General features: G+C 35.6%; 1 protein-coding gene across 1 annotated transcript in view; it reads left to right on the top strand.

The window, feature by feature from the left end:
• TXNRD3 (thioredoxin reductase 3) overlaps positions 1-15,924 on the top strand; it is a 47,691-nt gene that overhangs the window by 1,963 nt on the left and 29,804 nt on the right. The window contains exons 2-5 of the mRNA XM_006911434.3: positions 11,943-12,003; positions 13,000-13,109; positions 14,844-14,948; positions 15,189-15,261. Coding sequence (XP_006911496.1) covers positions 11,943-12,003; positions 13,000-13,109; positions 14,844-14,948; positions 15,189-15,261 — 349 coding nt within the window. The remainder of the gene's footprint in view (positions 1-11,942; positions 12,004-12,999; positions 13,110-14,843; positions 14,949-15,188; positions 15,262-15,924) is intronic.

Raw genomic sequence — 15,924 nt, 5'->3', positions numbered from 1 at the left:
ACTACAGATATAAGGAGGAACAGTGATTGTTTGGCAAACTATGAGAAAACTGATGTCAGCTGGAGAGTCCTTGGAAGGAGATGGGGAGACAGTCAGGAACGAAGTTGTTTGAGCAGGAAATGGCCAGGCAGTGTCAGGCTGCCACAGTTATACCAATTTACTCTCTCACTGGCAGTGGGTAACAGTTCCCCCTTGCTCCATGTCTTTGCCAACAGTTGATATGTTTAATTATTGCCATTTTGGCACTTTTGAAATGGTGTTTTGTTGTGGCATTAATTTTGTATTTCCCTGGTGAAAGTTGAACATCTTTTCATGTGTTTATCTGTCATTTGAGTTTCCTCTTTGATGAAATGTTCAGGTCTTTTGTTTTTTTTCTCTGTTAGGTTGTTTTATTTTTGTACTGACTTATAGGCATTCTTTATATATTTTGGATACTAATCCTTTGTTTATATGTATTGGAAACTCTAGATTTGGTTTTTCTTTTCATGCTCTTTATGAGATATTTTGGCTGAATGAAGTTTACAAGTGTAATATAATTGAGTTTATCATTCTTTTTCTTTTATGATTTGTGCTTTTTGTGTCTTATTCAAGGAATCTGTTTCTACTCTGAGGTCATAAAGATACTCTCCTATTTCAGCTCCTGAAAGTTTTAGAGTGTGCTTTTCACATCCACCTTCTTTTATTCCACCTGGACTTGATGCTGTTGTCAGTGGAGATCCGGTTCATTTTTGTTCTTTATGGCTTAGCGGTTGTTCTTGCTTCACTTACTGGAGAGTCCATCCTTTCCATGCTAACTTGAATGCTCTCACTTATACACTGGTCTGTTTTCAGGCTGTGTTTTCTACCTCTATTTTTTGCAATTTGTCCTTTGGAGCTAATAAAAGGGCCAAGAGATCAGAATTGTGCCTGTCCTCTGCTGTATCGCTGGGGCCTCTGCTGTATCGTTGGGACATGTAATGTGGGTTGAATGAATAAATGGTCTTAGATTATTCTAGTCAATCCTTTGTCAACACAGAAAATCTTAGGAAAATGTTTTTCATTCTGTTTGTTTCTACACTCCCAGTAATGTGGCCACTACTTTGAATCCTATTACATAATTGGACAGCTTTTATTAGAATTTTTTAAAAAATTGAGCCAAATCTGTTCTTCTGAAACATTTACTCACTTTAGGAGGTTAGTGTTGCTCCTGTGTGCAGAATTAAGAACCCTGCTTTTACTTGGATGACAGATCTTTCAGTATTTTTCCTGAGTGTTTTTCTTGCCTGGCTAAGCAGTCCACTTTCTTATGTGCTCATATCATCTGCCTTTACATGTGATTCTTCACTAATTCTATTTGGAAGTAGTTTGACCATGAACTTCTTAAATTTAGCATCCAAAGTGGACACATATGTTTCTTGATTGGGCTACTAATATCATTTAACAAGTGTTACTGGGTGTTCAATGTTGTTTGGGACACAAAAATGAATAAACCGTGGTCTTACCTCTCAAGAATTCATAGTCTAATTGAACTCTAATCAACCAGCTTTCATCTACAGAAGTGCCTGTGGAAAACAAGTGCAATGAGAATAAGAGACAAAAATAATTACTTCTGTGGAGGATCAGAAAAATTTAAGGAAATGATATTTAAGTTGGTCTTTGAGAGATAAATTGGAAGTCTGAAGTAAGGAACAGCATCTAGCTAAAGAAGTAGTGAAAGTAAACACAGGAACTGATGCAATGAAAATAGTGGGGTTAAACACAGGGTATATGAAAGGAGATGGGCAGAATAAATTGGAAAATGATTGGAAGTTTAATTTCAAAGTCATATTGGGGAGATCTTAAAATGCTTGCAGATAAGTGTGGACTTAATGATTCAGGCAGAGAAGTCATCTCAGACTTCTGAGAAGAAGAGTGAAAGAGTTAGACCTGTGATTTGAAAATTGGCAGTAGTATGAAGACTAGATTACAGGTGGAAGCAGCTAGTCAGAAAGTAACCATTAAAGTCAGATACAAAATGATGGCCCAAACTAGTGAAGAAAATGCCCTGATTTCTTTTTAAACCCCTTCTCCACATTAATTTTAAGCCATGTTTTCTCAATCTTGATTCATATACTTGTGGGTCAGCTTCCATTGCTCAGCCTTTTTTTTTAAATAGTAAAATATAGACAACACAGTTCACTATTTTAATAGCTTTAAAATTCAGCAGCATTAGTACATTTACATTGTTTTGCAACCATCATCACTAATTTACCCACAGAACTTTTTCATCTTCCCCAACTGAAAGTTTGTATGCATTAAATAATCTTACCCTGTTCCCCCTCCCTCAGGCCTCGTAAACCACCATTCCCTTTTCTGGCTCTATGAATTTGACTGCCCTAGTTGCCTCAATACAAGAGCAATTATGCAATATTTGTCCTTTTGTAACTAGCTTATTTCACTGAGCTTAATGTCCTCAAGGTTCGTCTGTCTTATATTGTGTGAGAACTTCCTCCATTTTAGGGCTGAATAATATTCCATGGTATGTATGTATATACTACATATTGTTTATCCATTCATCCATTGATGGATGCTTGAGTCACTTCCACCTTTTGGTTATTATGGATATTACTGCTGTGAACATGGGTATAAAGATACCCGTTTGAGTACCTCTTTTCATTTCTTTTGGGTATATACTCAGAAGTGTAATTGCTGAATCATATGGTATTTCTATTTTTAATTTTCTGAGAAACCACCATCCTATTTTCCATAGTGGCCAACTCATTTACATTCTCATCAACAGTGCACAAAGATTCCAGTTTCTCCACATCCTTGTCAACTCTTCTTATATTTTTTCCCAGATGGGTATGAAATGATATCTCTGTGGTTTTGATTTGTATTCCTCTGATGGCTAGTGATGTTGAGTATCTTTTCATGTCCTTATTTGCCATTTGTTAATGGCTATTACTTTCTTTAGAGAAATGTCATTTCAAGTCTTTTGCCAGTTTTTTTAATTGGGTTATTTTTTGTTGTTGTTGAGTTTTAGGAGTCCTCTATATGTTCTAGATATAAATCCCTTGTTAGATACGTGATTTGCAAGTATTTTCCCCAATTCTGGAGTTGCCTTTTTACTTAGTTGATAATTTCTTTTATGCACAAACATTTTTTAATTTTTATGAGGTCCAATTTGTCTCTGTTTTCTTTTGTTACTTGTGCCTTTGGTGTCATAGCAAAAAAAAAAAAAAAAAAAAAAAGCCGTTACCGGACACAATGCCATGAAGCTTTGGCCTGTTTTCTAAGAGTTTCATAATTTTAGCTCCTACCTTTACATATTTGATCCATTTTGAATTAATTTTTGTGTATGGTATTAAGTAAGAGTCCAGCTTCATATTTTTGTATGTGAATACTCATCCAGTTTTCTCAGCACCATCTGTTGAAAAGACTGTCCTTTTCCCCTTTGATCTTGGCACCACTGTCCAAAATCATTTGACCTGATATGCAAGGCTTTATTTCTGGACTCTCTCTTCTCTTCTATTGATCTATGTCTATCTTTATGCCAGTACTAAATTGTTTTGCTTACTGTAGCTTTGTAGCAAGTTTTGAAATCAGGAAGTGTGAGACCTCCAACTTTGTTCTTTTTTTGCAAGATTTTTGGCTATCTGAGGTTCTCCTGATATTCCATATGAATTTTCAGATGGGTTTTTCTATTCACAATTTGTTTTGGGGACTTTGATAAAGATTACACTGAACTCATAGCTCACTTGGGATAGTATTCACAACTTAACAATATTAAGTCTGCTAATCCATGAACGTAGAATTTCTTTGCACTTATTAGCGTGTTATTTAATTCTTTCAGCAACATATTATAATTTCCAGTGTACAAGCCTTTGCCTCCTTGTTAAGTTTATTTTTAAGTATAGTTTTTCATGCTATTATAAGTGGAATTGTTGTCTTAATTACTTTTTTTAGATTATTCATTTTTAGGTAGAAAAGCAACTGATTTTTTGTGTATTCACTTTGTATTTACAACTTTGCCGAATTTGTTTATTAGTTAACAGTTTTTTTGGTACAATCTTTAGGGTTTTATACATGTAAGATCATGTTACCAGTGAACAGAGGTAATTTTACTTCTTTTCCAACTTGGATGCCTTTTCTTTATCTTCCCTTATTTCTCTGGCTGGGACTACTATGTTGAATAGAAATGGTGAAAGTGGGCATCCTTGTCTTGTTTCTGATCTTGGAGAAAATGCTTTCACCATCAAAGATGATGTCAGCTGTGGGTTTTTCATATCTCACCTTTAGTGTATTGGGGAGCTTCCTTTTCTTATTAGTTTGTTAAATATTTTTGTCATGAAAGATGCTGAATTTTCTAAAATGCTTTTTCTGAGTCCATTGAGATAATCGTGTATTTTTTTCCCCTTTTATTCCATTAATGTGGGTATTACGTTGATCTGTGTTCGTATGTTGAACCACCCTTCATTTTAGGAGTAAATCCCACTTGGTTATGGTGTATAATATACATTTAATATGGTGTTGAATTTGTATTGCTGGTATTTTATTGAGGAATTTTGCATCATATTCATCAAGGATATTGGTCTGTAGTTTTCTTGAAGTGTATTTGGCTCTGGTATCAGGGTAATGGTGACCTCATAGGATGAGTTTAGAAGTGTTCCTTCTTCATTTTTTTGGAAAAGTTTGAGGAGGATTGGTGTTCATTCTCCTTTATATGTGGTGGAATTCACCAGTGAAGCCATCTAATCGTGGGCTTTTCTTTGTTGGGAGGCTTTTGATTACTGATTCAGTCTCCTTACTAGTTATAGATTATTCACTTTTTCTATTTGTTCATGATTCAGTCTTAGTAAATTGTGTTTTTCTAGGAATTTACACATTTCATCCAGATTATCCAGTTTGTTAGTATGCAGTTCATAATACTTGCTTGTAACCCTTTTTGTTTCTGTGAAGACAGTAGTGATGGTCCCTCTTTCATTTCTGATTTTAGTTATTTGAGTCTTCTCTGTTTTTTTCTTGGTATAGCCAGGGCATGTCAATTTTGTAGATATTTTCAAAGCACCAGCTCTTGGTTTTGTTTATTTTCTGTATTGTTTTTTTTTTCTCTCTTTTGTTCATCTCTGCTCTAATCTTTATTTAATTTCTTCTTTTTTGCTAGTTTTGAGTTCAGTTATGTTCTCTTTCTAGTTCCTTAAGTTGTAAAGTTAGACTGTTGCTTTAAGATCTTTGTTCTTTTTTAAAAGTAGCATTTTACAGCTATAAGATTTCCTCTTATCAGTGTTTTCACTGCATCTCATAAGTTTTGGTATGTTGTGTTTTTATTTTACCTGTCAAGGTATTCTTTAATTTTCCTTGTGACTTTTTCTTTGATCCACTGTTTAAGAGTATATTGTTTAATTTCCTCATATAGTCATGCACTGCATAACAATATTTTGGTTAACAATAGACTGCATATATGACAGTGGTCCCATGAGATTATAATGGAGCTGAAAAATTCCTATTGCCTAGTGACATCATAACTGTGGTAACATCATAGTGCAATGCATTACTCATGTGCTTGTGGTGATGCTGGGTATAAACAGACATACTGTGCTGCCAGTCATATAAAAGTGTAGCACATACAATTAGGTACAGTGCAAAATACTTGATAATAATAAACACCTATATTATAGGTTTATGTATTTACTATATTATCATTATTTTAGAGTATACTCTTTCTTCGTATAAAAAATTTGGTGTAAGTATGGTGTGTTATGCCTGTGCAGCCTCATATACCTTGTGTTTACCATGTCTCTTGATCGCATCATTTTCTTTTGTGCTTGATTTAATCTCATGTTGTTTTATAAATTTCATGTAGCTTCAGTGTACATTGTTTATAAAGCCTATAGTCGTGTACAGTAATAATGGCCTAAGCCTCACATTTACTCTTCATTCACTCACTAGCTCACTCACTCAGTCACTCACTTAATCACTCACGCACTCACCGAGAGCAACTTCCAATCCTACAAGCTCCATTCATGGTAAATGCCCTATCCAGCTATACCATTTTTTTAAATCTTTTTACCATATTTTTACTCTAGCTTTTCTGTGTTTAAATATACTTAGATACACAAATACTTAACACTGTGTTATAATTGCTTGCAGTATTGAGTACAAAAACGTGCTGTACAGCAGTGGTTCCCCAACTTTTTTGGCACCAGAGACCGGTGCTCCTTTGAGAATCTAATGCCTGATGATCTGAAGTGGAGCTGAGGTGGTGATGCTAGCCCTGGGGAGCGGCTGCAAATACAGATGAAGTGTCATTTGTTCTGCTGCTGCTCACATCCTGCTGTACCGCCCAGTTCCTAACAGGCCACGGACTGGTACTGGTCTGCGGCCCAGGGTTTAGGGACCCCTGCTGTACAGGTTTGTAACCTAGGAGCAATAGGCTATACCATAGCGCCTAGGTGTGCAGTAGGCTATGCATAATGATGAAATGGCCTAATAATGCATTTCTTAGAAGGTATCCCTGTGTCCTAAAGTGGCGCATGACTGTATTTGTGAATTTTCTAGTTTTCTTTCTGCTGTTGATTTCAATTTCATTCTGTTGTCATCAGAAAAGATACATTGCATGATTTCAGTCTTTTTATTAAAACTTGTTTTGTGGCCTAGCATATGGCCTATCCTGGAGAATGTTCCATGTGTACTTGAGAAAAATGTGTATTCTGCTTTTATTGGGTGGAATGTTATGTAATAAGCCTTGTAGGTCAAGTTGGTTGATAGTGTTCTTCTAGTCCTCCAGTTCCTTATTGACCTTCTGTTTGGTAGTTCTACCGTTTTTGAAAGTGGAGTATTAAAGCATCCTATAATTGTAGCTCTTTCACTTTCTTTAGTTTGGTCAGTGTTTGCTCTGTATATTTGAAGCTCTGATTTATATTTTTATAATTCTTATATCTTCTGAGAATATTGACCCTTTAATAAATACATTATGTTCATTTTAGTTTCTTGTAACAGTTTTGTGTTAGTATAGCCATCCCTGCTCTCTTTGGTTACTATTTGCATGGAATATCTTTTCCATCCTTTGGCTTTCAACCTATGTATGTTCTTAGCTCAAAAATGAGTCTCTCCTAGACGGCATAATGTTGGATCCTGTATTTTTATTTGTTCTGCCAACCTGTGTCTTTTGATTGAGGAGTTTAATCTACTTACATTAAAGTAATTATTGTTAGGGAAGGACTTTTGCCATTTTAAAATTTGTTTTCTGTATATCTTTTAATTTTTTTTTGTCTCTCATTTTCTTCCTTACTGTCTTCCTTTGTGTTTAGTTGATTCTTTGTAGTGACATTTTTTGAGTCCTTTCTCTATAACTTTTGTGTATTTTTGATAGATATTTTTGTGGTTCCCATGGGGATTACATATAACATCTTAAAGATATAGTCTGTTTTAAACTGATAGCAATTTAACTTTCATTGCATGCAAAAACTCTACTCCTTTATAGTTGTGCCCGCCTTATGTTATCAGTGTCACGAATTATGTACCATTTTATAGATTTATTGTTGTTTCATGCTGTTGTCTTTTAAATCCTTGAAGAAGAATAGAAAATATAATTACGAACCAAAATTACCATAGTGCTAATTTATATAATTGTTCATGTGTTTACCTTTACTGGAGAAGTTTGTATTTTTATATGGCTTTGAATTCTTGTCTAGCATTCTTTCAACTTGAAGGACTCCTTTATAGCATTTCTTATAGAATAGCTCTAGTATTAATACTCCTTCAACTTTTGTTTATTAGGGAAAGTCTTAATTTCTCCCTCATTTTTGAAGTACAGTTTTTGCCAGATATGGAATTCTTGATTTTTTTTCTTTTAACACTTTAAATATATCAGCCTGCTGCCTGTGGCCTGCAAGGTTTCTACTGCAAGATTTCTAATAATCTTAGGAGGATTTTTTGTATTTGATGATTTGCTTTTCTGTTGCTACTTTTAAGAATTTGTCTTAATGATTTGCTTTTCTGTTGCTACTCTTAGGAATTTGATTTTGTCTTTCAACAGTTTGATTACAGTGTTTCTTGGTGTGGGTCTGTTTGGGTTTATCCTTGGAGTTTTTTAAGCTTCTTAATATTTGTATATCTACATCTTTTCTCCATTTTGGGAAGTTTTGGGTTATTATTTCTTCAAATAAACTTTCTTCCTCTTTTTTCTTCTGGAACTCCCACAATGTATTTGTTGTTTTGCTTAATCTGTCCCCATCTCCCTTATTCTGTTTTTCTTCATGCTTTTTTCTTTTGCTACTCAGACTCAATAATTTCAAATTCTCTGTCTTCAGATTTGCTGATTCTTCTCTTCTGCCTGTTCAAGTCTGCTGTTGAACCCCTCTAGTGAATTTTTCAACATAGTTATTATATTTTCCAGCTTTACAGTTTCTGTTTGGTTATTTCTACCTCTTTGCTGATATTTTCATTTTGTTCATACATTGTTTTCCTGATTTCCTCTAGTGTTTTCTATCTTGAGTGTATTTAAGATAGTTATTTTCAAGTCTTTGTCTAGTAAGTCTTAAGTCTATTTGTTCAGGTATGTTTATGTTTAGTTTTTCCTTTGAATGAGCCATATTCTCTTGTTTCTTTGTATGCATATGATCTTTCATTGAAAATTCTGTATAATATAAAATAGGGATCTCTGCCAGTCTTTGCACACTGGCTTCATGCTGGGGGAAGTCCTTCACTAATCAGTGCCATATGAAGGCTTAAGATCTTCTCAGGTCTTTTCTGGGCATTTGTCTTCCGTGAGCCTGTATGTGTACTTTTCACACATGGGCCTAATCTTGTGTACATGGCTTTAAAGTGTGTTAAATTGTTTAAAAGTCTTTCCTCTGCTGCTTCTTGGGGCCTTAGCTGATTATGTTGTATTCCTCTGCTTGTTATCCCTTGCCCCCAGGGGTCTGCAGATTTGTAGTCTGCTTTTGGTTTTCATGAGCCATGCCTACATCTTCTCATGGCCTCCCCCTAGCCTGAGACCTCAGCCACTTTTGACTATCTGAATTCTGAATAAGGTATCACAGAGACCAATCCTTTAGACAGGCTAGAACATTGCAAAGTTGGTCTCTCTGCTCTCTCCATATTGTGGAAGGCAACTGGAGCCTGGTCTGCTACTCCCCGCTTACTTTGCTAGGCAAGGGTGACTATAAATATCACAAAATTATCTAGCAAATGATTGGCGTATACTTGGTTGCTATAGATCTTTGACCACTTTCCAGAGCTTCTATTAAGTTATATTACTTTGAGATCATTGAACTTATTGAATGTGTAGTTTGCTGTTTTCCATCAAATTTGGGACATTTTTTGTCATTTCTTAAAACATTTCTTCTGCTCTTTTCTTTTTTTCTGATGTTCACACTATGCATATATTGGTGTACTTAATTGTATCCCATATTGTCTAACTATTTTTTTCTTTTTTTTCTGTGTCAAGTTGCATAATCTCTATTGGTCTATCCTTAAGTTTGCTAATTTGTTCTTCTGCCAAGTCAAATCAACTGTTGAGACACTTTAGTGAACTTTTCATTTTAGTCATTGTACTTTTCAATTCCGTAATGTCCATTTGGTTGTTATTTATCATTCTATCTCTGTACTGATATTTTCTATTAGAATAGACATCATCATACCTTACTTCAGCTCTTGAAACATAGTTTAACCCTTGAAACATACTTACAATGGCCACTTAGTCTAATCCGAATGATATCTGGGTCCTCTTAGAGATAGTTTCTCTTGCCTTTTTTTTTTTTTTTCCCTGTGTATGGATCCACTTCCTTGTTTCTTTGTATGTCTGGTAATTTTTTGTTGACATGTAAACATTTTAGGTAATAATATTGTAGCAAGGCCATATACTTGGTCCCTCCTTTTCTGTGGCTTCTTTTGGTTTGCTTGTTTATTTCTTTGTAGTTAGTTGGCTGTATTTTAGGGAATTTTATTTCTACCCAAAGATATAGCCTTTGATGTCACTCCTCAGAGAGTAGAGCCTTTGGTATCTGCACAGTCACCTTGGGATGACAGGGATTTTAGTAGGGTTCTTGTTGACTGTCTGTGTTATGTTTGTTTGTTTGTTTGTTTGTTTTTGTCTCTATTGGTATCATTCCTAGATGTGAGGTGCTACAAATCAAAGGGTAGTTGTGCTGTTGTTTTTGACAATGCCCTGGAGTGTAAATTGTTCCACGCTCTTCTTCAATTAAATCAAGGCCCCTTTGCAGGGATAGTTTTTGAGGCAAGTTTGAAGCTTATCTGACCCTAGCAGGACTATTTTTAGCGATTTCCTTCCCTGGTTTTCTCTGGTAAACTGGCTGGCTTACAGGTTAGCTTGTTGAGCTCCCAGCCTCCTCTTCATTGCTTACCACCAGAATCCCCATTGTTTTCAAGAGCATCCTTAGACTTGAACTTCCCCACAGTTTATTTAAAATAAAGTTATCTCCTTTGTGTAGAGGTTTAGAGGTCTCTTATCTTATGGCTTCTTTCCGAAAGTGAAATCTCAAAGACCTTGCTTCAGAGCTAGAGTTGGGGACAGTGACCCGATTCTCTTTGGTAACAGCTTTATGAGTAGGGCTCTTGGTAGGGCAGTAGCCTCTGGTTTTCTTGGCTTACCTCTACCAGTTTAGAACCTCTACTGACAAGTGGGCTGAGGCAGGGGTGATTAGGGCTTCAGTATTTTCAGCCAAGGGTAAAGCCTTTGAACTTTGGGTGGCCACACTCAGAGGAATGTAGCTTTTGCCACTCAGAGCTGTGGAGAGACCGAGAAATCCTGGTGGTTAGCCCCTTCTGTTGAATGGATTTCAGGAACTAGGGAGCCTCATTTTCTTGGCTGCTCAAAGTGGAGCTTCCATTAAGGTGACCTAGGGCAGGGGAGGAAGGATGTGAGTCATGGCCCAAGTGGCTCAGACACTCCCTGTTCTTATTGACATCTAGTAGATTTTCTTGAATACATGTTTCTTCATTTGCTGTGTGCTCTTAAGACAATTTCCAGAGAGTTTAAATGGTTTTTAAAAATAATTTTCACCAGTTGTGGGTGTTTTGTCAAGGAGCAGGTCTGCCAGACTCCTCATCCTCCATCTTGGAATTAGAACCTCTGGGCTTTATCTTGAGGGCTGAGGGCATTGAAGATGTAAGTATTGGTGAAAAGTGGGCTTTAAAAAACTACTTTGGCTGCAATTTAGAAAACTGGAGGGGACAGCTGGATGCAGAGGGAACTCCTAGGATATTACTGAGAAATTGCAGTAATGGATGTTGGTGCGCAATTTAACATAGCAACTGTGGGAAACTAGAAAGTTGAACTAGTTTAACATAGAGAATTGTTAAGACTAAGTAATTAATTGGATGGGTGGAGAGTTTGGTTTAGGGTAGGAAGATGTTGTAAGAGAGGGAGGCATTAAAATGACTCATAGTCAGTACTTCACAAAGTTGTCAAAATGTATATTCTGATTCTGCATGTCTAACAAGCTCCCAGGTGCTCCTGGTCCCCTGTCTCCTATTTGGGAAGCAAGGCCCTAGAGTTTCTTGTTCAGGCAACTGGTGAATGGTGGCAGTGTGAATTGTCGGTTTACTTGTCTGTTTCTACTACTAGATGGCAGGGATTGTATCTTGTTCATTGTTATATTTGAGTACAGAGTAGATGTTTGATGGGTAAATATTTATTGAAGGATTTAATATTAGAAGGAAAAGGATGTAGAAACAGATGAATTTCATTTTGGGCATGTTGCATGTGAGGTGTCTTGAGTTCAGAAAAGGAATTTGGACAAAAGTTTTTGTGTTTTAAGTCGAAGATTCAAATGATAAAAGAAGGGAAGAGGTAGGCTGAGATTATTCTGGGAAGAGTATGGAGGAAGGGGGGAAAACCATAGGCCAGAGCTCATATTCCTCAAGAACATTTATTTTGGACATCTTTTATTGCTATGTCCATACTTCATAACTCCGTTGAATCTTTGAGAGAGCAAAACTTAAGTGAATTTTTGTTACAGGTTAAAGAACTCTTTTCTTCTTTGGGAGTTGAATGTAATATCTTGGAACTTGATCAAGTTGGTAAGTAGAGTGGTTACTACATACTGTTTTCAATAAATGTCAATGAGACTGATTTTATTTGCTTTGTTCAATTCAATTTACTCTCGTCTTTTGGGTTAGGTGAGCTGTTTTTGTCTACATTCAACCATGTAGAAAATGAACCTCTATATGACATAATTTGATGTAGATTTTTTATTGATATTTTTTAGTATTTGAGGGAGTAGGAGGAAAATGTATAAGATGCTAACTTTGAAGTTCTTCAGGCATTTCAGATGTATCAGGCAAATTTCTAGCAAAGTAGATTAAACTGTAATAAGTGAAAAGAATCTACTTCTATTTTCTGATTGTATTACCCTTGAGAGAGTATGCATTAATCTTTTAGCTTTATACTTTTGAATTCTTGTCAAATATGTTAATTGATCTAGTATTAATTGAACATTTTACATATGCATGTCTTTTGCAGAGGTCAGGGACAGAAAAAAATTGATGTCTGCTTTCATGGGACTTACCAACTTCTATTAGCCAGTTACCTTAATAAGTGAAATGTTCTTGAATCTTTGAGACTTTTCCAAAGAATATATCAAATAGTCTTTAGTTGTGGTCTGGTTCTCTGTTTAGGAATGGAAGATAAATTTTGGTCTGTGATCATAAAGATTTTTCAAATATAATTGTAAGAAATATTTTCTAAGTTATTACTGTTAAAGCAGATTTTATCTTGATATTTGCTCTTTAAAGAGTATTCTTATCTATTTGTCTGGCATCATTGAATTATATATCAAAATCTAATTTAGAAGGGTTTATTTGAAAAGAAATCAGATTGGTCTTTAGCCATGAAGGTTTCCTTTGAAAACCTGTATGTTTTCTCCTCTTGAATCATCATTTCATAAAGTTATATAATACACTAACTTCGTATGGGTGTGTACATGCGAGCATTTGAGTATTATAACACTTCAGTTCTTCTCACAAAGGTTTGGAACCCTTTTAATGTTTTTATATATTTAATTTTTTATTCTTTAGATGATGGGGCCAGTGTTCAAGAAGTGCTGTCAGAGATCACTAATCAGAGAACTGTACCCAATATTTTTGTGAATAAAGTACACATGGGTGGATGTGACCGGACTTTCCAGGTAGTAATGGTATTATGTGTTCTTTAATGCTGTTCATTCATTTTGTTAAAAAAAATATTTAAAAGGGGATAAAATGGTTTTTACGAATCTATTTGTTTTTGGAAGTCGTAAAATGGAAAAGCTTATAGGATGATTATCAGATAATCTTGATTTCTTTGATGGAAATTAGCTTTTCTACCAACTCAAACTTCAGAAACTAAGGAAAAGGAGGTTTTGAGTGTGAGTGAGGTTGCCAGATAACCAAGTGAGCCACCCTGGAGACCTGGGTCTCTTCCTTCTAATGGAGGTAGAAATAAGGGTTGTTCTCTCTTTAAGGTTTAGTGAAATGAGGTCAATGCTAGCATTATTGGCTAGGGTAAGTAAAATTCCTTGTCAAGGCTGCTAACCCTCTGTGTTTTGCAAAGGCCTCACCTTTGTTTTTTGTTTGTTTGTTTTTTTTTAATTCCTAGAATATAGAAATGAACAGGAATTAATCAGTTAAGTAGTGATAAAAATCGATGTTTATTAAATAAGGTCCTTATTTTATAACAAGTTACTTTTATTAAGATTCTGCTCTTTTATATCTTTTATGTATGTATGCACATGGTGGTAGTTACTAATTGATTAAATACTTATTTTTTCATATTTGAAATTCTAATTAAGAATTATATTTTTCTTGGGAAAAAGATTATCCGCATTGTATGTTAATCTGTGATCGACATCATTATCTAGTAATGGTCTGCTTTATTTTTCCTAGAAGCTATAACTAAATTCACATGGTGGTAAGTGTCTTAATTATGGTCCCTAAACATCTTCAGGAGTGCTGGTTTTGCCAATCCTAGCCTAGAAAATGATGTCAGAGGATGAATCTGGAAAGGCAGAGATATCCATCGAAGGGGTTTCCTTCAATGGCAGATGTTTAGGAGACAGATTTCTCTAGGGCACCTAAAAGGAAGGGGGACAAAGGAGTCCTTTTTAGAATGTGCTGAAAGCCTTTGTGGGCACCCGTCCTTCAGAGAACCACATGGCATCTGTTGAATCCCATAGTTTCATAGCACTTCCTTTGTGCTTCCCAGGATGAGCTGGTTCCAGCATGGTGTTTCTAAAGCCAATACAGTGGGTCTGAGCAACTAACTTTGCATAAAGAAAACTATTGCTAAAAGACATACTGAACCACTAGCCTCATCTAAGCTACTTTTATCACAGGGAGGGCCAAGTGAACAAGGGAATATAGTGCAGAGCCAGGCTCGTGACCATTGCTGAAAGAAAAAGCAAAATTTATCAGTAAGCTGCAAAATTTAGACCAGTTTATGAGAAAACTGAAAATTCGAAGTGCATGTCTTGCTGATGATGCATAAGAATTGTTTTCAAAAGGAGGCCTAGCATCGGTGAACAAAATATAGAGGATCTTGAAAAAATGGTACCTGGCTATTTTATTGCACTTGGTTATAATATTTCAATGATTAGACCAAGGAAAAGGGCCTTCCTTGTCTGTCATAGATATAAAGCCATGACCTCTGGTAATTTGACACATGCCTGCCAATCAAGAGGTAATGAACAAACATATGTACTTTGGCATATAGTCTAAATAGTTGGAACTTATTTTAATACCGTTCAGATAAATTTATAATTCCAATTTACATAATTATTTATTGTTTCTAAGATTTTTAGAAAAGAAGTTCATGCTGATTAAACATAGGGTACAAAGAAACAGTTTTAAAACAAGTCACACCATATTCTTTCATTAAACTATAGGCACATCAGAGTGGTTTATTACAGAAGCTCCTTCAGGAAGATTCAGCATATGATTATGACCTCATTGTCATTGGTGGTGGTTCTGGTGGCCTTGCCTGTGCTCAGGTATGAAAAAAAATGGAACTTGAAGATAATTTTCCTGGTAATTGCCACAAGAATTTCTCTGCTACTTAAAAGCTAATTTTGATGTTACAGTCTAAGCTTTTATTGTAACAGCTGGTTTAATAGAGAAAAGACTGTGTTATAACACAAATAGAACCTTTTTATTTAGGGAAAAGACAGATTGGGTGAGTGTTAGGAAAATGACAAGATCTTTATTTGTGGCTTTTTTTTTTATTTTTGTAGGAAGCTGCCATTTTGGGAAAGAAAGTTATGGTACTTGACTTTGTCGTCCCATCACCTCAGGGCACATCCTGGGGTAAGCTGTTTTTCATTGTTGTTCTCTGTTCTTTATATACATCTTTGGCTTTGTTCAATCTCATTTAATCCTCCCAACAATCTCAGGAGGTATAAATAGCCTGTTCTATAGGTGACGAAACTGAGTCTCAGATGAAATAACTGGCTTAAGAGCCCATATTTAAAAAGTGCTGATTTGAAAAGATAATACATAAATAATTCAGAAAACTGAATTATAGTTTCCCAATACTTCTGCCATAATTTTTGCACACATGCACTAATATTTTCACATAGTTGTGTTTGCTGTGTACACTGTGTTACGCTCACTTAAGTTTGCCATAACATTTTTCTGTGTTTCTGCATTGATTTCATAACTGACTTTCATGGCTATATGGTGGCCAGTTGAGTTAGTGTGTGTGTGATCATTCCAGGTCAGTTTAATAAAGTGCACAGTAAGTTTCCAGCCCTGAGACTTTCCTGTAGACGAGAGTGCTCATCTTTCCATGTTCCTTTCACTGTAAAACAGAACACATAGATTTTGTGCTGGATATTTTCTGTTTATGTTTCAAATCTATTCTCCATCATCTCTACTCTACTGTATGCCCCAGAGGGCTGATGAATTGGTAGCCTTGCCCTCTGACTTCTGGTGGGGTTTAGCCAGTTGGGGTAATAGGAGGAGAACAAG

Source organism: Pteropus alecto, unplaced genomic scaffold (genome assembly GCF_000325575.1).
Source record: "Pteropus alecto unplaced genomic scaffold, ASM32557v1 scaffold124, whole genome shotgun sequence".
Taxonomy (NCBI): Eukaryota; Metazoa; Chordata; class Mammalia; order Chiroptera; family Pteropodidae; genus Pteropus; species Pteropus alecto.
The sequence above is the reverse complement of the archived record's forward strand: the minus strand, read 5'-3'. Positions and strand labels throughout refer to the sequence as shown.